The sequence below is a fragment of the Apus apus genome, chromosome 4 (genome assembly GCF_020740795.1).
Source record: "Apus apus isolate bApuApu2 chromosome 4, bApuApu2.pri.cur, whole genome shotgun sequence".
NCBI lineage: Eukaryota > Metazoa > Chordata > Aves > Apodiformes > Apodidae > Apus > Apus apus.
In genome coordinates, this window is record NC_067285.1 from 45,771,375 (window position 1) to 45,796,632 (window position 25,258).

The 25,258-nt window shown below is 47.4% G+C and overlaps 1 protein-coding gene across 1 annotated transcript; it reads left to right on the plus strand.

Annotated features, from left to right (window-relative positions):
- Nucleotides 1–1,176: 1,176 nt before the first annotated feature.
- LOC127383688 (uncharacterized) lies at nucleotides 1,177–2,884 on the plus strand. Its single transcript, XM_051616999.1, has 6 exons — nucleotides 1,177–1,238; nucleotides 1,330–1,425; nucleotides 1,517–1,688; nucleotides 2,188–2,259; nucleotides 2,351–2,446; nucleotides 2,538–2,884. The coding sequence occupies exons 2-6, from the start codon at nucleotides 1,339–1,341 to the stop codon at nucleotides 2,717–2,719; spliced, it is 609 nt and encodes a 202-aa protein (XP_051472959.1). The 5' UTR covers nucleotides 1,177–1,238; nucleotides 1,330–1,338; the 3' UTR covers nucleotides 2,720–2,884.
- The last annotated feature ends 22,374 nt before the right edge of the window (nucleotides 2,885–25,258 follow it).

The following is a 25,258-nucleotide window of genomic DNA, read 5'->3' on the forward strand; positions in this document are numbered from 1 at the left end:
CAAGCCCTTCCCATCGTGTGCTGGGCTGCCCACAGTCTCTCAGCCGCCGGGTTTGTGCCAGGAGCCCACGAGTGAGGGTGAGTGGGGCTGTGGGGGTGGCCGTGGTGACTTGGCTGGGGCGCAGGAGGGAGGAGCGAGGCTCCGGGGGGTCTGGGGCTCCTGCAGATCCCTGGGCTGCAGCCCCGGGGTGACACCTCCCTGCAGGCCTGGCTCCCAGGCCTCAGGGGAGCCCCAGGGATGGCTCCAGGCAGGCGTGTGCTGCCTCTGCCCCTGCCCGGGCTGTGCAGAACATGCCCTGCCCTGAGGGTGGCTTTGGTGGGTCTGAGCTGTGTGAAAGCCAATGGACTTGGCTGGGCTGTGCCCCTTGGTTCTGCCCCGCAGGGTGACGAGGTGCTGGAGTTCTGCTGGAGACACGGGCAGTGCTTGTGCAGAAGGGAAGCAAACCCAAGGACAGCCCGGGCCTGGACACAAAGACTCTGCCTTGTGGAAGCCAAGAGCTGAAGTTCCTGCAGGACACAGGACACCCTGGGACACGCGAGGTGCGTGGGGAAGAAGGGCCACCCAGGGCTTTGCCCCTCATCCTGCTGTGGGTTTTCAGCCAGGTCCAGGCTCTTCCCACCCTTCTAGGGAGAATCGGGACATCCCTGGTGTCCCGTCCCCATTCCTGCCCCCAGTGCAGTGCTGGGTGCTGACTGTCCCACCTCTCTCCCTCTGCAGGATGGACAGACAGAAGGACAGAGGAGCCCCAGCCCTGCCAGGAGCCACGTGGGGTGTGGAGCCCTGGGCAGACCCTCGGCGGCCTGTGCCGAGGAGACCCCTGGGGCTGAGAGCCCTTCTGTGAGAGGTGAGGGGCTGGGGGTCCTGCTGAGGGTCTGGGAGCTGGGGAGGGCTGCAGGCAGCCAGGGAGGATTGTCCTGCCTGGCACCCCAGCTATTTATATAGCTATTTATTGGTGTTACGTACAGCTACACAGTGGTTTGCTGTTGTTTGTCAGAGCACTAATTAACTTTGATCAGAATAAATCTCGTTCTGAATGACTGCCCTGTCTGCTTGGTGAGCACCCAGGACAGTCGCTTGGTTGGGTCCCCGGTTCTTTTGGGTCCAGCTCAGTTTGGGCTCTTGTTTGTTGGTTTGTTCTGTTTGTCAGTTCAGCTCCTGCTTCTTCCAGGTCCTGCCCCCTGAAGGCAGTTCGTTTGCAGCACCAGGGCCTTGTGGCTCCAGCTCATGTGCAGCTTCAGGTTGGTTGGTTGTGCCCCTGTTTTTTCATGCCCAGCTCCTGGACAGTCCCAGTTCAGTCCTGGCTCATGTTTGTTTCTGCTCTGGATTCAGGTCCAGCTCATGGATGGTGCCAGCTGGTTTGTGGGTCTGTTTGGTTGCAGCTGCAGCTCATGGGCAACTCTGGCTGGAGCTCGTTTGCACCTTCAGGTAATTTCTTCCTGCCCCCATTAATTTCAGGTCCAGCTCATGTGTGGCTCCTGTTTGTTCCTGCACCACTTTGTTTCTGCTCTGGTTTCAGGCCCAGCTGGTTCCTGCTTCCAGTGTGTTTTGGGCTCCTGTCAGTTACAGAACCAGTCCAGTGTCATGTCTCCCAGCTCCTCTCCAGTCCCAGCTGGTTTCAGGAGCTCCCACCAGACCCTCCTGCCTGCACCCCCTGCTCAGCTGCAGCTCCAGGCCCGTGTGGCCGCAGGGTGAGTCCAGACAGTCCTCCTGGGAGCAGCAGAGCTGCAGCTGGGACTGTCCCCTGGGATTGGGACATCCCAAGGGAACTGCCTGGGGCTGAGAGCCCTCTGAGAGGTGAGTGACTGCACCCTGTGGGACATCCTTCTAGTGGATGGGTGGTGGGAACTGGGGGATGCTGGAGTCAGCTGTGTGGGATTGTCCTGCCTGGCATCTCAGCTGTTTAGATGGCTTTTATATTTACATTCTGTAGCTATATCTGTTTCTTATGTGTATACATTTATAATAGATATTTTCTAGAGAGATCACTGATACAGCTATTTGTATGTAATAAAGTGCTTTGTGGTTATTGGAGTGATAAATAACTTTGATTAGAAAGAATCTCATTTTGTGTGGCTGCCCTGTCTGCTTTCTGAGCATCTGGGATGCTCGGTTGGGCCCCTGCTTCTTTCAGGTCCATGTCTGGAATGGTTCCAGTTCAGCTCTGTCTCCCATTTGTTTCTCTTCCAGGTCCTGCCCCTGAAGGCTCCAGTTTGTTTGCAGCACCAGGGCCTTGTGGCTCCAGCTCATGTGCAGCTTCAGGTTGGTTGGTTGTGCCCCTGTTTTTTCATGCCCAGCTCCTGGATGGCCCCAGTTCAGTTCTGGCTCATGTTTGTTTCTGCTCTGGGTTCAGGTCCAGCTCATGGATGGTGCCAGCTGGTTTGTGGGTCTGTTTGGTTGCAGCTGCAGCTCATGGGCAGCTCTGGCTGGAGCTCGTTTGCACCTTCAGGTAACTTATTCCTGCCCCCATTAATTTCAGGTCCAGCTCATTTGTGGCTCCTGTTTGCTTCTGCACCACTTTGTTTCTGCTCTGGTTTCAGGTCCAGTTGGTTCCTGCTTCCAGTGTGTTTTGGACCCCAGTTGGTTTCAGAACCAGTCCAGAGTCATCTCCTCCAGCTTAGCTGCATCTCCATTGCCAGTTGGGTTCCAGCTCCTCTCCATTGCCAATTGGGTTCCAGCTCATCTCCATTGCCAGTTGGTTCCAGCTCATTTCCATGGCTAATTGGGTTCCAGCTCCTTGTGGTTCCAGCCCCTCTCAGCTGGTGCTTGTTCCAACCCTCTTGGCTTCAGCCCAAGTTGTCCATCACTCACTGTCACCAAGCACACATGAACATCAAGTGTCATCCCTGGTCCCAACCCTGAAGGGGCTTGTACCTTGAATAAACAGTTGGACAGCTACAAGGCCTGAAAAGTGCTTTTTCGCCCTGAGACTATCTCCAACTTTTTTTTTCCTCTGGTGCCTGCAGGAATAGGGCTGGGACTGGACCCCCACCTCCGGGGGGGGCCCCGCGCACACGGACCCCCCCCTCCTAAGGGGGGGCCAGGCACCCACCCCGAGCCCCCACCTCCGGCGGGGGCCCACGCTACTCCCACCCCCCTCCCGCAGCCCCAGGCCCTCCCGCCTCCCCCCTCCCCGCACCCGCGGCCAAACGGCCCCTGCCTCGGAGCCCGGGAGCAGCGAGCGAGTCGCCGTTCCCGAGCCCCGAGCCAGGACTCGCCCCTGCTCAGCCCCGGGGCCCGTTCCCAGCCCCGCACACGCAGGACAAGGGCTCCGGGCACCGCCCGGCTCGCTCCGCGCTGCTGAGCCCAGGAACCCACCCCGGGGCTGAGCCCCGAAGCCCCCGCCGGGGCCGGACAACGAGCGGGGGGGGTCGGGACCGGGATCCCGATCCCGATCCCGAGCGGTGCTTGGGAACCGTCGGGGGGACCCGCGGAGCGGGCCCAGCCCCGTGTGGCCCCGGGCGAGGACGGGGGGCGCCGGCTCCGGCCCTCGGGCTTGATTCTCCTTCGCTCCCCCGGCGCCCCCAGAGCGGCTCCAGCGCGGCCGCCCGGGCTCGGACTCTCCGCAGCCGCCTCCGTCCGGAGCAGCTCCGAGCAGCCCCGGCCCCGCTCGGCCGGGCCCCTGCCCCGCTCCCCGGCCCCAGCTCCTCCCGGGGCCCCCCCCGCACCAACACCCGCCCCGCCCGCTGCCGCCCCCAAAATGGAACCCGAGCGCTTCGCCTGACGGCCTTAAATAGCCTCGGCCCCGCCCCGATGCGCACGCGCCCTGCGGCCCCGCCCCCGCCCCCCGCGCACCTGGCCCGGCCCCGCCCCGCTGCGCACGCGCCCTGGGGCCACAATCGCGCGCACCTGAGCCCTGCTGCCCCGCCCCGCGCACGCGCTCTGCGGCCCCGCCCCCGCGCCCCGCCCCGCGCACGCGCCGCCTCTTCAGCCCCCGGAGCGGCGCGAGCCCCGGCAGCGCGTGCGGGCGGGCGGAGGTGCCGGCGCGCGGGACGCGGCGCTGCCGCTCGGCTGCTTCCGGGGCCGGGCCGAACCGAACCGGCCCGCGGGGCCGGAGAACGAGACCCCCGCCGTGTCCCGCTGCCTGTCGGGCCGGCGGGGCGCGGGTCCCGGGGCGGGTCCCCTGAGCCCGGTCCCGGCGCCTCGGTCCGGAGGCGTCGGGCGGTCCCGGGGCTGCCCCCGCTGGAGCTGCGCGGGGCTCCGGGCTCGCAGCTGCTCCGGCCGCGGGGCGGGGGGGGCGGTCTGGGCTCAGCCGGAACCGGGCTCGCTGGATAAAGGTGGGAGCTTCGCGTGGACGCTGAATAAAAGCGGGAGGTGGTGGTTTCAGGCCCCGAGACTCAGCCCGTCGGCCCTGCCTTGAGCCCCAGCCCGCGGGACTTGGTCTCTGTTTCCAAGCACAAACACGAGGGCCGGGGTCTCTGCTTCAAGCCCCCCCCAAGGCAGGACTTGGTCTCCCCTTCTAAGCCCTGGAACTGGCCCAGGGAGCCTGGTCCCCAGAGTGCAAAACGCGGTGCTTGGCCGCTCCTGGTGAGCCCCCGAACAAGCCTCGTGTCACGACCCTACAACACAGGACTTAGTCTTGGTGAGCCCAAATCCCTGACCGGGGGGGTCTGGTTTCAAGCCCCCCACATGCAGGTCTTGGTCACTAAGCACCAACACGAGGGGCTGGGTCTCTGCTTCCAGGGCAGGACTTAGTCTCCGCTTCTCAGCTCTGTAACTGGCCACATGTCTCTGGTTCCAAATGTGCCACACACAGGACTTAGTCTCTTTCTGAGCCCTTCCAGAAAAGCAGGACTTTTATTTCCAAGCCGTGAACACCCGTAGCTACTGCAGTTCCACGTGCCTGAGCCCCAAACCCTGAACACCCACACTTGGTCTCAGTTTCTCAGCTCCAACACTGGCCCCATGAGCCCAGTTTTCAGTTCCAAGAAGGCAGCACCTGGTCGTTTGTTTTTTTTCCCTCCTTTGTGAGCCCCAAAACTGCCCCAGGGAGCTGCTTCCAGGCCCCCACAGCTACAGCACTCAAGTCTGTGTTCCTGCCCCCAAGCCCGAGGCCCTGGTCCCTGCTCCCAGCCCCCGGGTGTGGGAGGCAGCTCGTGGTTTGGAGCCACAGCACTCGGGGCCCTGTCTGAGCCCCAACCTGCAGGGTTTGGGCTCTGTTTCCAAGGTGTGAAATTTGCGTGTCCTGGTTGGATCCGGCAGCTAAATCCCAGCAGCTGCTGCCTCCCTTTCCCCGGGGAATGGGGGAGAATCAGACAGGGCAAGAGACTCACGGGTTGAGATGCAAAAACCATTTAATAACCGAAACATCATCACAGTGACAGCAACAGAACATGTAACCAGGGATGCCAGCCCATCCCTGCCCACCGGTGCTGGAGGGAAACCTCCCAGCCCCCGTCTGGGAAGCGCCTTCCCGGCCATCCCTCCCTCCCTCCCTCCCTCCCGATCCTTCTGTCACACGGAACATCCCACCTTTGGGCCCGTCGCTCCCGGTGCCCGCACACCAGCCGGGCCCGGGAGGGGAACATCCCGGCAGGGCTCCCGCACCAAGCCCAGCCGGGCGGGATCAGCGCTCCCCCCGCGCCCAGACAGCGGGGCCGGGCCCGGCTCTGCTCCCCACCTCGGCACCCCTGGCTGGAGCCCCCGGCCCGGTGCTGCAGCCCCGCGGCTGGACCCGCTCCCGGGGCTCCGGGGTGCGGGGATGGGGACGCCGGGCTCCGGCCCTCGGGGTGGGTTTCCCGGCGCCCCAGGCCCGCCCGCAGCCCCGGCAGAGAGGGAGGGAAGCGGAGAGAGCCGGGCTGCTCCCCGCGCCCGCAGCCCCGCACTCACCGCTCCGGAGCCGCCCCCGCAGCCGCGCATGGGCCCCCCTGCCCCGCCCGGGCTAATTATAGGCTCGGCCCCCTCGGGCTAATTACAGAGACGGCCCCGCCCCCCGGGCCGGGGTGTCATCGGGGTGATTGGTGGCACCGGGCCATTGCCTCCTAACCTCAGGTCATTCCTGGCTGCTCAGGAAATCAGTATTTTTCCCTATTAACACGAATCAACCCCACCCTTCCCGTGTGAGGGATCAGCCCGAGCCCACCTGTGGAGCTGAGAAGGGCTGTTGCTTTGTGGGGGTGGGTTTACATTGTATAGGTAATGAGTATGGACATTTTTGCATTCCAAGCTTGAAAATGCATTCCTCTTCCCTCAGAGAAGAGACACAAAGATGCTGCGTCTGCCCTGAGCAGGTTCAAGCACACTTCCCAGCCTGCTTCCCCAGCAAATCATCTACCAATACACATACCTACATGTATGTGTTTACGTATAAACCTCAGGAACCGTTGTGCCATGCAAACTCCCCCCTAGCTGCTTGCCCAGATTTTCCATTTGCTAATCCCCACACGGTCCTGAACGGCTAGGTTGGTTTGTTTATAAGTTTACTTGTTTTTCGATTGCTCACGTAGGAAAGCAGGTAACCAAGGCACAAAGCGAGGCAGAAATGGGGTTATGGTCAGAGAATGACACCCCACGTCCTGCTGCAGGGGCACAAGGCAGACCCCCCTGAGCTCCCAGCACCTCCTTACCCTGCTCCAGGGGAGCGGTGTGATGGGAGCCATGCAGCTGGGGCTCTCCCGCTGCTTGCAGCAGTGCTGGGGGGCAGTGGGGAGCAGGGCCCCCTCACACCCCAGCCCACCTTCTAGCAGCCCAGGCTCAGAAGAGCTGCCCGCCGACGGGAAGAACCTAAAACTCCAGCCAAAGCCACCGCTGAGGACCTGCTGCCCAGAGCACGACCTCAGAAATCCCACATCTGCCCTCCCAGCCACCTCCCCTCTTCACCCCCAGCCCAGCCCAGCTGCGGGTCCTTTGTCATTGGCCGGGGAGGGGCAACATCTGTGGGAGGGGCTGGGAGCCAGGCAGGGGAAAAAAACCCACAACAACCAACCGAAGCAAAAATTGCCCCAACAGATTAACAAAACGGGGGGGGGAAGGGATGTATCAGGAAAAGAAAAAAGGTGAAAAAATCGGAAAAGACAGGTTTAAAAAAAATTAAAAGGAAGAAGATGAATAAAGGAAAAAATGAGAGAAGAGAAAAAAAGAATAAAATAAAGAAGCCTCCCCCCCCAAAAAAAAAAAAGTAGAGGTGCAAAAGAAGGGAAGTGAGCAGCAGAGCCACCCACCCCACACATGGTGGGGGGAACAAAGCTGGTGAAGAAGCAAAACTGACCCCACAGAGAGAGCAGAAAACCCAAACCTGCACGCACAAACCATGCCTAATAAAAACGACATCCCAGTTATCCCAGTCACAGAGTTACGGAATTGTGGCCAGGGCTGTAGTCTGAGCTGCTCTTCCAGTACTAAAAATGTTTCCTGCAGCCAGCCAGCCCTCTCCAACCCTTCTTCTGGAGGCCATGTCAGCAGCTGATGCCCCAAGTGCCACAGCACCTTTCCCCAGTGCAACTTCCTCGTGTGTCATGGGGGGTGTCTCGTTTTCCAAAGGCTCCATTGCCCACTGTGCTGGCTGCTCCAGCTTAAAAAACCAGCCTGTTTTTATTCAGATTAGTCCCCTCATCTGGGGCAGCACAGGCGAGTGGCATGAGCTGTGCAGGGCAGCCTTAAATCTCTCTTCAATGTGAATTTCTTTCATCACCATTTCCCATTCATAGCAAAAAAAAAAAAAAGGCAAACCAAATCAAACCCAAAAAGACCCAACCAAACCAAGGATGAACTTGAAACAGCAAAGCTGAGCCTTAGGCTAGGTTTGATCATGAAATCTTGAGGGTTTATAAGCTCAGGTTTATAAGATCTTCATGATCTGCACAGAAAGCTTCACAAAAAGCCTCAGGAGCTGAAGGAACAATGGAGGTACTGCAGCTGGAGATGGGTACACTGGAATGCTGTTCAGTGTCCAGGTGTGCTTTAGTGTCAGGGGTGAATTTTGGAAGGGCTTGAACACTTGCTGCCGTTACCAGCCCCGCAGCAAGAGCAGCCCTGCATCCCACCAACCCTCAGCCTGGATTTTTAAGAAGATTCCTGGAACTAAACAACCTGTCGCGGACAGTGGCCCAGCTGCACAGGCATGTGCCTGTCCCTGCCCACACTTTGTCACACTGAGCTCTGGCTCTCATCAAGACCAGTCACTGCTGAAAGGAACAGCAGCAGCAACGGGCCCCACCTGTGGTTGTGTCCCTGTGCGGCTCAAGTGCTGCGAATTGCTAGTGAATTTGGTGCTCTACACCCTCAACTCTAGGGTGTAAAACCGTAGGGCCACAGGAATGACAGCACAGGGCCAGCTCAAGCCAGAAGATCCCCGTGCCCTGTCTCAGCTGTGGCAGCAACAGGTGCTCACAGAGTAGTCTGCTGCACGACACTTGCTTGATTTTGCCCCATCCTGCAACAATCTGCAAACCAAGGGTATCCTAAGCTTGAGGTGGATTTGATATCTTTTGGGTTGGTTTGGACTTGTTTGTGTTTATTTTACTAAAGGTGTTGTATCCTTTTCTTTTGTAAGTTTATGTTTCACTATATAGAGTTTAGGCATCCACAAGGTCTTGTAGCAAGGAATTTACCAACAGATCAAGATAAGATCCATGTGGTCATGTCATTGGGTGCCACCTGAGTTCACGTAATGAAAGGCAGAGGAAAAGTCAGCCTTGTTAAATGTCCATGGCACCTGCAGAACTGTAGAAGTTACATTACAGCCCCTCTACGCCACCACTCCTACCCATGCCTCCTGTTTCACCCTTTTGCTGAGTTGGAAGTCCTAGCCTCTTTAGACTTTGCTTAGGCAGAACTTTACCCCATGTTTGGCTACTCATGTCACACCTATCTATACATTTTTTCCTTAGGATGGTAAAGCTGAGAGAGGAGAGAAGAACACAGCACTCATTATATGGGAGCATCATTTATCAGCTCCAGTTGTGTCTTTTATTTGCTCACTCTTCCTGCTTCCTCCAAGCAGGTGAGGAGAGTTCAAGTGGTTTAAATGAATGGTGTTCATTTATTGCTGCTGAAGTCTAAGTGCATGTATTTTAGATGAGGTCCCATATTATACTTCTTTCTCCTTACGAGAAGGATCATTAGGAAACCAGCCGATGAGTGAACTTACATCATTTATATCTTTTTTACATAAAGTCCAGATGCTGGATTGCAGTCAGGTCCCTTTAACTGTGCCCCACTTCCTGCAGACACTAATGCTGGTTTATGTGCTCTCCACAAGCTGAGCCACACTCAGGGAGACTCTCAGTGTGTGCATCAATATTGCACCAGCCACCAGAGCTTGAGATGGACATCATGCATTCCTGAGCCAAAGCAGCAGCACGAGGCAAGGCATGACACAAGGTGCTGCCATCGAAGGAGACTCAGGGCTCTTACCAGCACTGGGAGTGCTGAGCTGGGCTGTGCTCCTGGCAGGGAGCTTCACTCAGCTGCTCACAGAAGAGGGCTGAGCTGCTTGCCCCAGAAATTAGAACGTCTTTCCTCACAAAATCTATCAGCCATAGAGTTTCTCTATGCTCTCAGGGTGTGATTCAATACCTGAAGAAAACAGGCTTGCTGCTGCTCACAATGAGGCCAATGAATATTTTGCCACTGGAGTTGGAGAAGACAGAGTGCTGTTTCTTTTACTTCTCCCTAAAGAGTAAATCAAAACAATGTTTTTAATGAAATACACATAATCCATTTTCTACAGCTCTTAGGGTATGCTACTAGATACTCCACCATGGATCACTCACTGTCTAAAGTACTTGGGAAAGGTCTGGTCTGCAGATGCTGGGTCCTGCTTTGCTCTCCAAAACTCGCAGCCCAAGGCTGGACATAACCCAGTGTCCCTCCACTGCCAGCCCAGTGCCATGTCAGGCTTTGGAGGGTATCACTGGCTGAGGATTTTAACTGTTCCTGTTCTTCCAGCTTTCTTGGTTCTTCCTTTTTGCAAGTACTGTGTGGTGACCAGTGATCACTCAGTGTTTGCAAAAAAATAAATTACTTTCTTGTTAAATGCAATTTGACACTACTCAAAGTGTCCCTGTTAGAAAAGCTTGATCTCTGAAAATTTCCCCCTCAGCAACCTTGTAGACAAATCATAGTGAATAAAAGCAGCTTTGAGCTCTGAAGTCACCATAATCCACAGTCATAATTATGTGGAATGAATAAATGAATCCGGATTAAGTGATGATCTTTGACCAAGTGCCAAAGGTAAACTTGTTGCATCCATGGTTAGTGAGCAGAATCAGAAATGAGTCCATCTTCTCAAGAAAACACTGGTCATCTTAAGTTCCCTGTGGTTTTGTGCTCTAGAGATTATTATTAATTTATCATTTGATGAGTGCCTCATAACTGCACCTGAAATTTCCACCACGACCTCCACAGTGCAACTCTCTCTATACCTCCTGCTGAGGACTCCTCTGGATCCACTGAGATCGAGAAGGAAGGAAGGAGGAGGCCCTGGAGATTTCTTCTGCCTGCTGAGAGGTGACCAGCTCAGCCCCTCGAGTGGCCCTGCACCAGCACAGCAGCGCTAAGCAAAAGCAGACTTAGTTTGGCATCACTGCTGCAGCCTTCTGGAGCTGCCCTGGCCACCACAGCTGAAGGAATCTGGAGGCTCAGGAGAGGCTTTTAAATGGGGAATCAAGAGAGTGGAAAGAGACTTTGCTAGAGCACTTTATCCGATGTTCATGGCATGAAGGTATTGCTGCAGTTCGGGTCAGACACAAAAATCCCAGAGAGTTCTTCAGTAATCATAACGTCATACGAAATCAATCAATCTCTCAGCAGTACAGAAAGAGGTAGATCTTAAATATATTAACAGCATCACTTCTTCACCCACACTAGTGTCCCAAATGGGGCAAGATAGCAGATGAGATGTCCATGCACAGAACAAGACTTACTGCAAACAGCACCGGGGGCTGAACGATTGAATTAAAAAGACACAAGAAGCCCAACTGGGTTGTGGGGGAACTGGGATATTTTAGAACAGAACGTTGAAGCAATCATACAAAAAGGTATCTTAGCAATAAAATGCACAATAATAGTCAGCTGGTAAGGGTTAACCATTTAAAAGCTAGCAACTTATTAATAGGTCTTATCTAAAACAATGATTAAAATAATAGTTGGCCAGGTGATAATACAATAAGTGTAGTTATTGAAAAGTTTAAAACTTAACAATAAAACATTGGTTAATGTCAAGTCAACTAATACAGACATGTAGAGAGTTAATATCTCTCACCCTTCTACAGCCACAGGCAGGAATGCCTTTGTCTCGGTTCCTGACTCCAGAGAAATAATCCCTCTGGTAGGAGAAGAGAAGCTGGGAAGTGTATGGGAGTCTCCTCGACTGAAGATGGGACCAGACTTTTAGAGAATAAAGTGGGTTGACTGCTGTCATTTAACTATTTAGCTGTACCTCCAACATCCCTCATTGGAGAATAAAGGGAAAACAGTGGGAAAAGCCAAGGAAGGCCCTTTTCTCACCAAGCAAACTCTTTTATTCTGGTCTTGTTTCCACTTTGGGCCTAGGTGCAATTAGGTTGGGCTCCGTGTGGGAGAGCAGCTGGTGTTATGAACATCAACTTGGCCCTCTGTTTGTACTTTAAAGGTTTTTACCAGCTCAGAGCTTGGTAGGCCCTTTTCTTTCCCATGGGAATCTTTTCAGTCCAGGCCTAGGCCTGTAGAATTGAGAGACAGAAAGCAATTGAATCTCAGAGGGAAACTGAAGCAGGCACACTGAGAGATGGAGCGTCCTGCTGCAACTAGCAGATCTAGTGTGTCCAGACCAAATATTTGGATGTTACTTTGACTTTCATAAAAGTATTGTCCAATAAATCTTTGGCTTCACAAATACTCTTTCCCCCACACTCCTTGCTTCAGTATTTCAAAATATATTCACTTTGGAATTAAATGTTTAATATGAAGACAGGGGAAGAGAAGATGTTCATGGAGGTGAATAATTTTTAAAACTATAGCCCAAATTGTGCCTGCAAAAATAAACTAGAATGCATAGAAAAAACCTGAAGATTAGAACAAATTTTACACTTCATTAATAACTCCTAAATGAAGAATGATTAATGAGAGCTAGAGGGGAAAAAAAGTTGATCAGAAGTATTGCATCCTTGTCAAATAAACCACCCAGATAGCCTTTTTCCACCTGCCTTCTCTGCAGATACAGAAGTTGAAACATGTTGATCTAACTTCATATTATATGTGAAGTTTATGAAGGAACATACATTAGATGTGAATTTAGCTATAAATATTTTATTTGTTAAGATTTTATCTCCTATTACAGCTCCTGTAATGCTAACTCTAGCTAATGCTTCAGCTTCAATAGTTTTTTAAAATTTGGGAAGTCTTCTGACCACAGAGTTCACTACAAGGAGTGACTCTTGGATTATCTGCACACTTTGCAAGTTCTTTCATCAAATTAACTGTAGTAGCAGGAAGCTAAGACAGTGAAGCAGCACTCTTCTATAATAGCAAATTCGCAATAATAAAATAACCAGGGAGCATATAATGCAGTCATAGATATATAAGTACATAAAGTTAATCTCAGTTTCTTTTGAACCCTTTTGTGCTACTGGTACACTAATCTTTGTAATATTTCTTGAGTATTGCAACAAAAAAATGGTAAAAATTGACCACTGGAAAAGAGAGAAGATCAAACAACATAGAAAATGCGGTGTGCAAAACCTAAATTTTCTGGTGAAATGCGTGTTCCTGTCCCTGAAATGTCCACCTGGATTTGTAGGGGGCATTCAATTCAATTACCAAACCCCACTTACTGCAAGATATATTAAATACTTACAGAATATTTACAGAAAAAGAACAAAAATGTCTGTGGACAACTCCCACAAGTTGTTGCAGGCATCAGAAATATTGCCTGATCTTCATTATTTCCATATGGAAGCTCTGCATATATCACAGAAGGGTTTTTCATCTCTTGGTCACTGACTGCAGGCATCAGGCTGCAGGAGAGCCAGAATCAGCAGGCTTAGTGCTTGACATCTTTTAGCTTCTTGTGTGTCTTTAAATCAGGAACACAGTGACAAAAGTGTCCTGTGTTTGACATATATAAGCCTTTTGTTGTTTTTTTTTAATAATCATTTTTGTTGTATACTTCAGGTAGGAAGCCATAAAGCACCTTCTGTAAATGTTTCATGTTTTCTCTCCAGGACCCAAGCCGTTCTTCCTTTTAACAAAACAAACAAACATACAATTAAAATATTCTACAATCTTTGCCCCTCTCATAATCAAATCCCTTGATCTCTGACTTTTATCCACAATTTTCTTCCCCCAGCTTATATAGCCTGAATTCAAATTCTCTTCCAGAAAATGTGAATAAACCAGTAAGAGCTCTTTTTTCTAGCATGAACACTTATGTCTCTTCAAAGCCTTTCCTTGATTTCTGCCCCAACCTGCACTTGCAGACCTTCAGAGATCTTTATCCATCCTCACCAACCAGTACCCCACTTGACTGCTGTGGTCCCACCACCCAAGGAGGAAAGACAGTATCTCTGGTGACACTCAAGAGACCTCAGCTTTCCTTTTTTTTTTTTCCCCCTTTTTTTCATTTTAAAGTGCTTCTGCCTTCCCCATAAGCAAAACTCAATCCATACATCAAATATGTAAAAAACTCATCACATAGGAAATCCTGTCAGTAAACTGTTGGGATGCCTCTTGATGCTCTTTACCTGCCAGAAAAGAGGAGAAACCAAATACTGTTGGAACATCAAAGATCATCAGGCCATGAGGAAAGAATTACTGGGTTTTGTCTGTTTTAAGTGAAAAATAAATGAATTGTAGGTAGGGGCCCCAGACAGCCCCTTGTCTACTAGAAGCCAGCTCTGGGGTCCTGTGTACATATTTAAGCCATTAAAGGAGGGGAAACACAAGATCTAAAAGCACTTGGAGAATAATTTTTGGAAACTGCTTCTGTCTTTGCAACTCACGAGTGTTAATGAGCATAAATGTATTTATGTTTTTTTTGCTGCAAATCAGTAACTCCTGGGTATAACCCATATAAGTCTGTAACTAACTTCCCATAGAGAACATCCAGCATTTTAAGGGTACTTCTACACCTAATAAACACCAGCTATATAATCATGCTCATGATTTAGTAACCATACACCAGTGCAGGTCAGAAAATGGTTGAATACAAACTCACAAGGCCAGAAAAACCTGGAAAAAGAAAGAGTGGTTGCATTGTATTGCAAAATGAATCACTGTAAAAATATTTTTTCTTCAAAGAAAGTAGAATAAATGCTAAGTGATAATGTAGCAGTGTATTTTTCTCTGACCAGCATCTCCTTGCCCCATTAACATGCACATTATCACCAGAAGAATGGAACTCACAATCCTTAGAGATTTATAAAAGGGAAACATTGATTGTTCTAAAAACTGTACTACAGTAATGACACATTGCACCTATATTATTTTATTAATTGATGTTTAATGTTTGACAGAATGCAGTTCTGAAACTTACAGATTGCTGGATTATTAACTCCCTTAATTTCTTTTTAATAGATTAAAAAACACCACTCTGCTATAGACATCATTATAGGTCCAGGGAAGTCATTTGATTTATAATGCTTCTAAATAGACAGCACTGTGATGAATTACCACTTCAGAAGATGAGCAGATTATTGGGTTGTGGGCTTTCTTTCTGATTTATTCACTTCTAAAGCTATGATTCCAATAAGAAAATCCTTGCAGAAGTTGCTAGTTGTACAAGAAAGGTGATGTGTGCTACTACTGGAAAATCATGGCTCTCTCTTTGTCAGCAGAGGCAAAAACAGAATATATTGGTCAGCCTTCATGGAAACCCTCTGAGGAGGCAGTGCCTGCCTCTCGGTACAAGGGTTTGATTCCTTGGGTACATGTTCCAGTGCAGTCCCTAGTCCAGGCGAATATGATGTATTTATGGCAAGACAGGAACTGGATTTTAAAATGAGGATGATGCAAGGAGATGAGGAAGAACAGGTGATCAGGAGATGCGTGCTGTTGACGTTCATTTTCAAAAAGCCATTCAGGTTTGCATGTCTGCAGGAATATGTTGAAATGTGTTTCAGGGTGTAGGTCTGGGTAGGCACATGTTGCGAAGACATGTGGAAAGGACCTCAACCATCAGCCCAGGAAGTTCTTCTCTAGAAACCTAAAGTTTGTGTAAGTATGCTTAATAACAGAGATTTCAAAGCCTTCCTAAGCAGTCATTCCAGTGTTTGTGTGCACAAATATGTGCTAACACACAAAGATGGTATCTTGAAGTTTGCTGGAAATAAATACTTTAAACAAATCTATAACTTGTTCTGTAAAACTGTTATATTACAAGATAAATAAACTAAAAGTCTGGATTCCATTCTTCAAGCTGGCATTATTATTTTGAAATGAAATTTTAATACCTATAATGGCATGTTTTCCTATGGATTAATAAAACCATAACCAAGGGGAACCATTACTATCAACATGAGTCCTGTGCATCGGACAGCTAATTTACCGCAGATCACTCTTCTCTCATCTACCGGGTTTTTTTTAAATGTGAAGATCTCCATAATTGAATGTCATGCAGAATATTATGCAAAGGATCAAGCTTTTTTACAAGACCAGCAGGAGCTGAGTGCCAGCAGAAAAGATGAGACAGTACAGAGTTTGAGAAGCTATAATGTTTACCCGTCAAAAGTCTACAAAAGCAAAACACAGCAGGGCTCAAAATGGAGCCCTGGGAGAATCAGAGAGGAACTGAAGCCCAGCTGGAATGAAAAATCCTCAGAGGAACAAATTCAATATACCAGGATTAAAAAAAAAAAAAAAAAAAAAAAAGATCTGAATCAAATAAGGCCTTGCAATTAGATTGGCAAACACGGCAGCAAAAGTTATGCTCACAAGAAAAACCAAAATGAAAAAAAGGAGAGCTACCATGCTGTGAATGGAGACCTGAGACAGCATTAATCCAATTGCATTCTCACAAATTAAAACTAGGACACCATAATCTTCAAAAACATGCATGTTAACAAACACTTCAGTCTTCTGTTGTCTATGTAGAACTAAGCTTTCTATATGTCTCCTTAATGAAATATGTGCAATATCCACTTACCAATCAGTTTACAATTAAAAAACTATTTTCAAATAATATGATCCTGCTAACTGAATTTCCAAGCGAGCCCTTGACATAATGCTTTATGAGCAGTTCTGCCATCCATCAGTTATTTTGCTGTCAGGATGTGCTGAGCAGATGGGCATGGATGCCACTGGAATTCAAGACTGCTGGTTTCCGTGCAAGCAGAGGCAGAGGAGATGGGAATAAACATTTCCACATACAGTGCACTTAAAAGTATCCCACCAGGTGTCACTGTTGCTTTAGAGAAATTTACCGGTCGGGGGATTTTTCTCGGCATAAATTACGATTGTGAGTGGGGGACTTGACTCCAGGTAGGTTGCTCAGAGAAGGTTTGAGTGGTGCCACCATCGTGTACCTCCACCACCGTGCCAGCCCTCTGTCTGGCTTCACTGCACTGCCAGGTGAGGCAGCTGTCATGAGCAGGGACCACCAGGAAACCACAGGAGGGGCAGGGGGAAACATCCCCACACTTACCAAGACATCAGACCTTTGGAGATACTGTGCAAGTGAGGCCCTTGTTCATTAGGGGCCAAGAAGGTCCCCTGGTGCGTTCATGGGAACATGGGCTGCCCCTGGACCTTGCCCTCCACTTGAGGGCACACAGGCAAAGTCTTGACCCAGTCACATCAGCAGGAGGTTTGATCGCTGTCGCTCACCTTCCTGGACGCTGCACGTCCCTGCATATTTAAAGAAAACAAACAGCAGGGAGAAACACTGGCTCTGTCTACCCACAGGTCATCAGCTCCTCCTTCCTTCTGCCAGATCCTCCCTGCTAGCTGTCCTGTTGCCTTGCCTTTTGTAAAATCTCCACGTTGGATAAAATTAAGCCTACACTACTACTCCAACTGGCATGGCTGGTAAAGCAAATGCAGCTGGTCCCTGTAGCTTTCAGACCCCAGTGTCAGTTGCCTTGGATAACTGGGGAGCCAAGCTAACAGGTGACACAAACCTACTGCTGATCACAGCACCCAACAATAACCAAGGTCTTCCTTGAACCTGGCTTTTATATATATTATTATTTAAATGAAATATTGACAGCAAAAATAAATATTGAAGTACAACCTTCCAGAACATACCATTTCAGAGCATGGATGGCTTTATTCAAACCTACATATCCCCAGTTTTAAGCAAAAAGGGTGTTTATAGCATTTACCCTGTATGGAAACACAACTACTGCAAATATTTGTAGGAGCAAAAATTCAGGCTAAGCATCCTTGCTGTTATTTCTCTGAGTGAGACCTTCACAGAGCTAACGCAAAGAGAGTCACAGCCTGCATAAAAATCATTGGCTTTTAGGCCATGAGCTGCAATGGCACTCCTGGGTTTACTGCTAAGTCCCAAGGTAAGCCAAAACCACAGAATTAATGGACAGCACTATGTATGGTAGAGCAGTTTTCAGTGCACTCACTTAACTCTTTTCATCTGAATGTATTAAAAAACTCTCCAGACCCATGCCAGTGCTTGTGTCCAGATATATGTGCATTTATGGGGGACATATGACTTCCACTAAATAAATTATGTCATCTCTTGTGGGCTGAGGAGTCTCTGCAGCTTATTCCTACCAGGAATCACCGCAGTGCCAGGCAGGGAGCTGTGGAGCACAGACTGTCAGGACTTCATTCACTTGGTGCTGATGTGATAATGAAGTTGTCCCCCCTGATCACTGCCAAGCCTCCCAGTCTCATATCACACTGGCTCTGGGAAAGGTGGTAATTCTCTTTCCTTACAGCAGATGATACCTGGCATCACTCATCCCCTGTGCCCACAGAGGTGGCTGTAGGCTGCCAGCTGTGCATCTCAGCCAGCACCTTGAGCACCTCTGCCACACCACGGGCAGGGAAGGGAAGGGAGGAGAAAACAACTGGCAGCTGCTCTAACGACACACGGAAACCTGTGCCACAGCCCAGCTCCACGTTAAAAGGCAGAAGGAAGGCAGAGCAAGCTGGGTCACAGATTGCAGCAGGGCTTGGGAGAGATGTGAGTAGATGAGGTATGACTTCAGAAGGTGATGCCGAAATCACCACCGTGAAGGTGTGTGTTTCTCCATCCCAGGAATCAAACCTACCCTCTCTGGGTGCTTCTGGCAGAGGGAAGTGAAAAGGGGCCCTCATTTTTTACCAAATGGCTTCTCTGGAGAAGTCTCACTGCTGAATCAAACCCAGAGCCTTCCACAGCAAGGGGGGACTTTGGCTGGCCACAGCCTTATAGGATTTTTCACAACAAATACAGCTTTGGAACAGACACCTGCCCTTTGAGAATTGAATAGCAACATATCTAATGCTAATTCATTTTACTTTAAAGACTATCTAACTTTTTGCTCTGTATTTGCCAGCACTGCCTAGAAATATTCCTAGTACTAGATTGACATGGAAAATATGGAAAAGTCTGTGTACTCCATTTGAGTATGTTGGGTCATCTTTTCTGTACACAAAATACTCATTAAATAGTGAGCTTTCCTGGAAGATCAACCTGCTATATTAAGAAATACAAAAATCACTCAACTGTTATCTCAAAATAACCTTGTCTTTCACTTTTCTAAAAGAAAGGATGACCCATGGATAATGCAGCATGAATTGCTTTTCTTCTGTTCATTATCCAGGGGACATCTTTACCCATCATGTTACAGGATCATTTAATAGTATCTCTTTTTCTCCCAGGTGGCCCCCATTATGCTTGATATTAATTATTTCTAATGGTTCACATTTACTGAAAGGTATCATAATAACCCTCATAGTCATAGGGAAAGGAACTAATATGTCAGGTAAGCAAAAAGGGCTTTTCCCTGTGGAAAAACAGGTTACAATATGTAAAACACTGATTTCAGAGTGAGCTGCTGCTCCGTCTTAGGACTGACCCAGAGAGGACCACAGGTGGGTATCAGAAAGAAGCACAAGCCACCACCTCCCTCATGGGCTGCCTGAGATCTGACACAGGGAAATGGAGCAAAGCAATCAGACACCCCTTCTGTCTAAGTGCCTCCTTGTATAACCTTCCAGGTGTTGAAAAGATCATAAAGCTAAACAGAAATATTTGTAGTAAGTCCAGCTTGTAGCAATATAGCTAAGAAACATCTCCATGCCAGGCTCTCTCTAAGCACAGTGAAGGTCCCCTTCTACAAATAAATAAAACCCATGGCTCTTTGTTTTCTGAAAATCTCTTACATCTACTCATTCTTTCATCCACACTTTTCCCAGCCCCCTTACATTCCTTATGTTTACGTCTGCTGGTATTGCTTGCTCTAGGAGATCTAAGAGGGACAGGAAAAGCACTATACTCCTGCTTCTGTGAGTTTAAGAATTACAGTTCTAAATCACAGCAAAACTCTGTCCAGGACACTGTCTCTGATAATAGATAACAGCGAAGTGTAGGGTCTTAGCTCAAGCATACAGTCATATTTCTCTTCTGTGCTCTCCCAGTCCCTAGCAGCATGCAGCTGAGATTTCATAAATCACAGATGTGATCTTTGAATTTAGGAAATGAGGGAGTGGATATTCCTTCATGTATTTGCCTGATCTCTTTTTCACCCTTATGAAAAACAAGTGGTGCCTGCAGCTCTTCTGTGACATTAACTTCCAGCTGAACTGCCTGTCACCTGAAGAAGTCATCCTTAGACTGGTTTGCTCATCCTTCCTCTGAAAGGACAGGAACTTGGGCTCCTCCACCCTGGACACCCTCTGGCTCATAGGCCATAGAGAGGGAAAGAAACTGGCCATGGAGCCCCCACTTCGTCATTCAGCAAGGAGAGGGACATGCTTAAGAGCCAGAGATGAGGGAGATGAGATGGGAATGCTCTCCAAATGCTCACCTTAGGTTGTGGGTTTTTTTAATTCTATTGGTGGTGCCAATACTTAAGCCAAACTTAATCATTCCAGTGGTACTGGTTAAGAAGAGCAGCAGACTGCTGGTCATAAGCAATCCACTCAGCTGAGCTAGTAAAGGGTTTGCTGATACCAATTTTTACCAATTTCATTACAATGTGATTTTTAAATTGTTACTAATGATATACAATGTCTTTGCACGAGTGCACATATTATTTATAGTGCAAGCAGAGTTTAATCCCAGGTATGTACTGAAGTATAAAGTTACAATTTATGCCAGACAAAGCATCAAGAACTAACTGAGAAAAGTACACTGAGATGTTTCTTAAAGAGATAATTCTATTTGAATTTGGTTTACTGCACTTTCTTTAAGTGAAAACCATACTTCACTTTTATCCTGCTGAAATTTACTAATATTTAAGTACCTGAAAAGTAAGCTACCTAAACTTAAGTAACTTTAGCCTACTTACATACTTGCGTTGACAAAGGTATTGTGAAAATGGTTTTATCTGTTGGTGACAGATAGGATAAGCCAAAGTTGCTAATTCTCATGATACAGGCCAGAAAAAAGCAATAGACTTGTGTTTATAAACAATAAATTACTGTGAGATGGGTAGTCTGTTAGTGGTATCACAAAATCTGTCCTGAAATTTCTGTAGTCAGTGTGGTTTTGTTCAGCTTTGTCCCTTGCTGTTTGAAAGATACAGAGAAAACACTTGATTTATGGCCCATGCAAATGTGAGAGGAGATTAACATAATAGGAGAATATTAATCTCTTGCAGTTTGCTAATGCTAGCCTTGCGAGCATTACTGTGATCAGAGGTAGGAACTAAAATTGGCACACACAATTTATAATGCTTTACATTCAAATAGTAATAATGAAATCAAAGAAACTGAGGAGCAAAACAACAACAACCAGTCACACCTGCTGGCTGTCTCTGATTAACTGGTACTGGATTATGAAAAATTACTAACTTTTCTCTACAGGTAGTTCTTTTGTCTCCAAGAGTACCACAGTTTTACCTTTAGCCCCTGATCTGTGATTCTGACCATTTTCTGGACCCAAGCAATATTTGGTGGCTTAGCATTTATTTTGCTTAAATGGCAAGCAGCTACAGTTCAGGAATGAAAGTATCTTGAATCATTCACAAATTATTCTAGGAGTGTTACAGCAAAAGGAGGTTAATAATGAATTAATACAACATTATTACTCCCAATTCCTTATACCTGATACCCACAAACACATTACAAACTGGCAGTACAAAATCCTCACCATCAGTAGGAGCTAATGACTCCCAGTCTCTGCCGAGCAACCTTAATGAAGTATGTTCTGAAGAACCAACAATTGTGACTTCAATTCACTGACACTTAGAAGATACATAAGATTATCCAGCTGAAAGTGAACTTTTATTCTCCTTAAAGTAATAGTGCTACATGAGGTCAAGGCTGTTGCCAAATTCACAATTCACAGTGACTTCAATACTTGAAACTTCTGACAGGGTAACTGAACTCATGGCCAAATGGGCTGGGAATTACACTGAGATTAATTTAGCTCACAGCACTCAGAAAAATGTCAGGGTTGAGCATGAGAGACATGCGTACATTATTTTTCAGCTAACTTGAGGTAAATTTGAGTAACAGAGGATGCAACTGACAGAGGCTTCTGCAGCAACCGAGGTTTAAGCAGCTCAGGAGATGTGTGACCAACCTCATGTAACACCCAACCCTGAATTAATGAGCTGCTTTAAGAGTCAAGTCTTATTTATTCACAGAGCATTTCCGATCTCTATAGGGAGCCCCAGCCATGGTACGTGGCTAGTGCTGTTTAGGACGATGGCAGTGCCTGGAAAGGGCATGAGGAGGAAGAAGAGGAGGAAGCAGCAGCTCAGAGCAAGGGGAGTGCTGTGCTTCTGTTCCCTTGGACCCAAGAAACCATATTGCTTTTGAACCCTACAGGCAGATCTGTGAAGTGTGTTTAACACTACAGGAAGAGACATTACAGATAACTAATAAACAATTTTAATTTTTTTTCCTGACAATTTTGCAAAATATAGGTTTGGATTTGCAATTAAGGCAGCTTGTAGTCCCAGCGTGGTGTTGGAGCTGGTTTGTATTCCACTTGCTCAACAACTGCTCTGCTATTAGGTCACTAGGTTGCAGCTGAAACACTGAAGTGCCACCAACAGCTCTTGCTTGTGTTCTGTGTTACCACCATAGACACTGCTCGTGACTTGAACACACTAAATAAGGAAAACAGCTGTCATTAAGACAATGCTGAGTTGTCCCAGCTGATTAGAAGTTGTTCAGATTTTGTCTGGAACAGAAAAAGCAAGGACCATGGCTTTCATCAAACTACTATTTTGAAGTTTCAGCACTTGTTAAGTGTTTTACTTGGGATGCTCCTAAACAATCGGAAGCCTCAAATAACACTATTACCAGAGCAATAAAATGACGTTTTTGTAGATTGTTTAGAATCCCCAGAGAATACATGACAGGGGAAAGCGGGGTGAAGCCTGGTGAATTGAAAGACAAAGTGAAATTGGAATTGAGGCAGTTAGGGAACATTGCTTAGCTGAATGGCAGTTCAAAGAACCCTCACTAAGTGATGTATAAAAACTTCAATACAGCTTCATTTTAAGCTTGGCTGCACAAAGAAGTGTGTGCTAATACAGTGAATCATCAAAAATAAATTGTTTCAATGTTCATTTCTCTTGAATTAATATCTGTAAGCTCAGCTTCATTGCATCCATTTAAGTTTGTGTTCTGATGTTACATAGTACAACACATTTTGAGGAACTTTATTCTGCTTGTAGAATTGGGCTACTTGATTTTCCACAACAGAAATGCTTTTTCATTTTCCCAGAACTGTAGTTATCTACATTGACAGTTTTTAATTAGGGACAACATTTTATGTACAAAAGAGTGTACAGTGTTCAGTATTAAAGCTGCAGGGGAACATTTTGAAAGGACACTAAGGAATCTAGACACACAATGCCATTAGCTGAAATGTGGAAGAACGTTGCTGAATTCCCTTGTAAGGAACTAAAATTTACTGCCTGATGTTAGTTACACTTTGTCAACCAATAGAAGCTGCAACTGAGGCAAGCCCTGTTTAACTAGCCCTCTTACAGCAGAAGAGAGAGGTAAAAATGAACACCACAAACTGGAAGATATTATAGCATCACCTGTTGGTACAACCTGGAGGTGAGAATTACTGCTCTCATTAGATGAGACTGGGAGGAAGGTTCCTTCCCCCCATCCTTTTCCTCCACTGCACTGTGCAGTCAGCAAACAGGGCAAGAGCTGTTGCCAAAGATGTACAGACTCCATTTCCAACCCCCTGGACTCAGCCCTCTCTGCCAGCTGGCCCCACATAACATACCTTGCAAAGCAAACTGGAGGAGTCAGAAATGGCAAAGCCATGTTGGCTTTATGGCCCCACCTGCCTCAGATCACTACATCCAAATTACTGTTGCAGATCATGAATGTTATTAAAGCAATACATTCTTGTTGGTCAAGGACAGGTATAATAATCTTTTTGCTAGAATTTCATAGCAGGTTAAACAAGAGACAGCTATTACAAATGCTGTTTAAAACTAAAACAACAACAAAATCAAGATTTTACAGTGGTTTCATCAGAAAGGAAAATCCTGAGTTCCTTTAATCTCATGTGTAATGTAATTAAAATATTTACGTACTATCTTCTGATGAAAGCTTGCCATTTCTGCTTCAGACTGGAAATGTATTAGCGATCCCAACAACATGACTGAGCTTTTCCTGGGTATGTAATTTAATCTTAATAGTAGAAGATATTCTCTCTCCTCACAAACCCTACCTCTTTACAGCCTCCCACCATCACACATCCAACAGTATTCTCACTAATTACTCCACACAAAGCATCCCTCGGAGCGAGAAGCAAGTTCCTGAGCCGACCACAGTTTCTGAAGTCAGTGGCAATAGGGCCTTTGGACAGCAACATTCTTTTCTAAACACAATTGACAATTTTTCAGTGATAATAGACAATATCTTTCCAGCACATTTCATGGTGACTGATACGATAGTTCTGCCTGTCCTACCTTACCAAACTTCCACCACATGGTGAGGTACATTTAGTGAGCACACACCAGGTCTAATTCCAATGGCTTCTCTGTGAAAGGACAGAAGCACCCACACCAGCTTTATTGAGCTGGTCTTAAGGCTAGTCTCTTCCCCATCTCACCCCATCAGTGAGATCCACTCATGCCTGTGTCTGAGACTGTTGATTAGGAAAATAAACTATGTGCATATGCATAAATGGTCCACTGTGGCAGTACAATATTAGACTTGGCTGCACTGGAACAAAGTGCCTTCATTACACTTCTGTGATAAATAACTCCCTTGCACTGCTGCAATTATCAACGGGCTTGATTAAGGGATTGATTTGAATGCAAACAGCATAATTGACCCAAGAGAAAAGATGAATGGATTTGGCCAATGCAGCCTTTAAAAAATCATGTTGCAAATAGATGGTAGCATTGGGAAATGTCACCAGTCACAATTAATTATTTTGCCATTCTCCTTCAAATGAATAAAAGGACATTTGCTTTTGTTGCATACAGCACAAACACGATTTTCCAGCATATGATGCCTTTTCACACAGTCTTCCAGAGTTTTAAGTGTGTAATTTTACTTAGCACATCCATAAAGTCATCATATATATTAGTTGGGACATATAAAAAAATATTGTAATGAACATTTAGCCAGAAGTCATTTTATAAACAACAATAAACAAGAAGATTATTGCACTAATGCTTCAGCTTGTTGTCACTTTCTACTGAGGGGGGAAAAATGAAACAAAGAGACAGAACTTTTTGGGCTACTAAGATCTGTTTTCTGAAGTGTTAAAAGGGTATTAAACTTTCCACATGGAGTATCTAGCAATTATCTAGGATATCTGTCCTTTAGTTCCTGCATGGACTTAATAGCAGCTAGGATTTATTTTGTGCTTTTCACCTACAAATTGCCCTATGCATAAAATCTACCACATCTTCTCAAACCTTTGGGAGACAGGCAAGGAAGGTTTTTTTTTTTGTAAGCCCCATCGTAAAGATGGCAAAACTCAAAAGTGAGGCAACAGCTTATGAAAGTTAAGCTCAATGGCTCAAAACAGTGTCAGACTTGGGTCTAACTGGATCCCACTAATGGATTAGCTAGAGAAGACCTTGTTGTCCAGACCTGTACCCTGAAGCACCTCCCTTAAGTTCTCACATCAAAGGTTCTTTGGACTGGCCTGGCCTGAGGTCCACTTTTCAATTTAAGTTCACATTATTTCCCTGCCTGAATGTACTTTGCAGGGTTGTGTTTTGGAAGAAGACCTCCA

Coding starts and splice junctions, on each gene's coding strand:
- LOC127383688 (XM_051616999.1), top strand. CDS start 1,339: ATGGATGGTGCCAGCTGGTTTGTGGGTCTGTTTGGTTGCAGCTGCAGC. Junction 1,689..2,187: donor CAGGCCCGTGTGGCCGCAGG/GTGAGTCCAGAC, acceptor TTTCTCTTCCAG/GTCCTGCCCCTGAAGGCTCC. Junction 2,447..2,537: donor GAGCTCGTTTGCACCTTCAG/GTAACTTATTCC, acceptor CTCTGGTTTCAG/GTCCAGTTGGTTCCTGCTTC.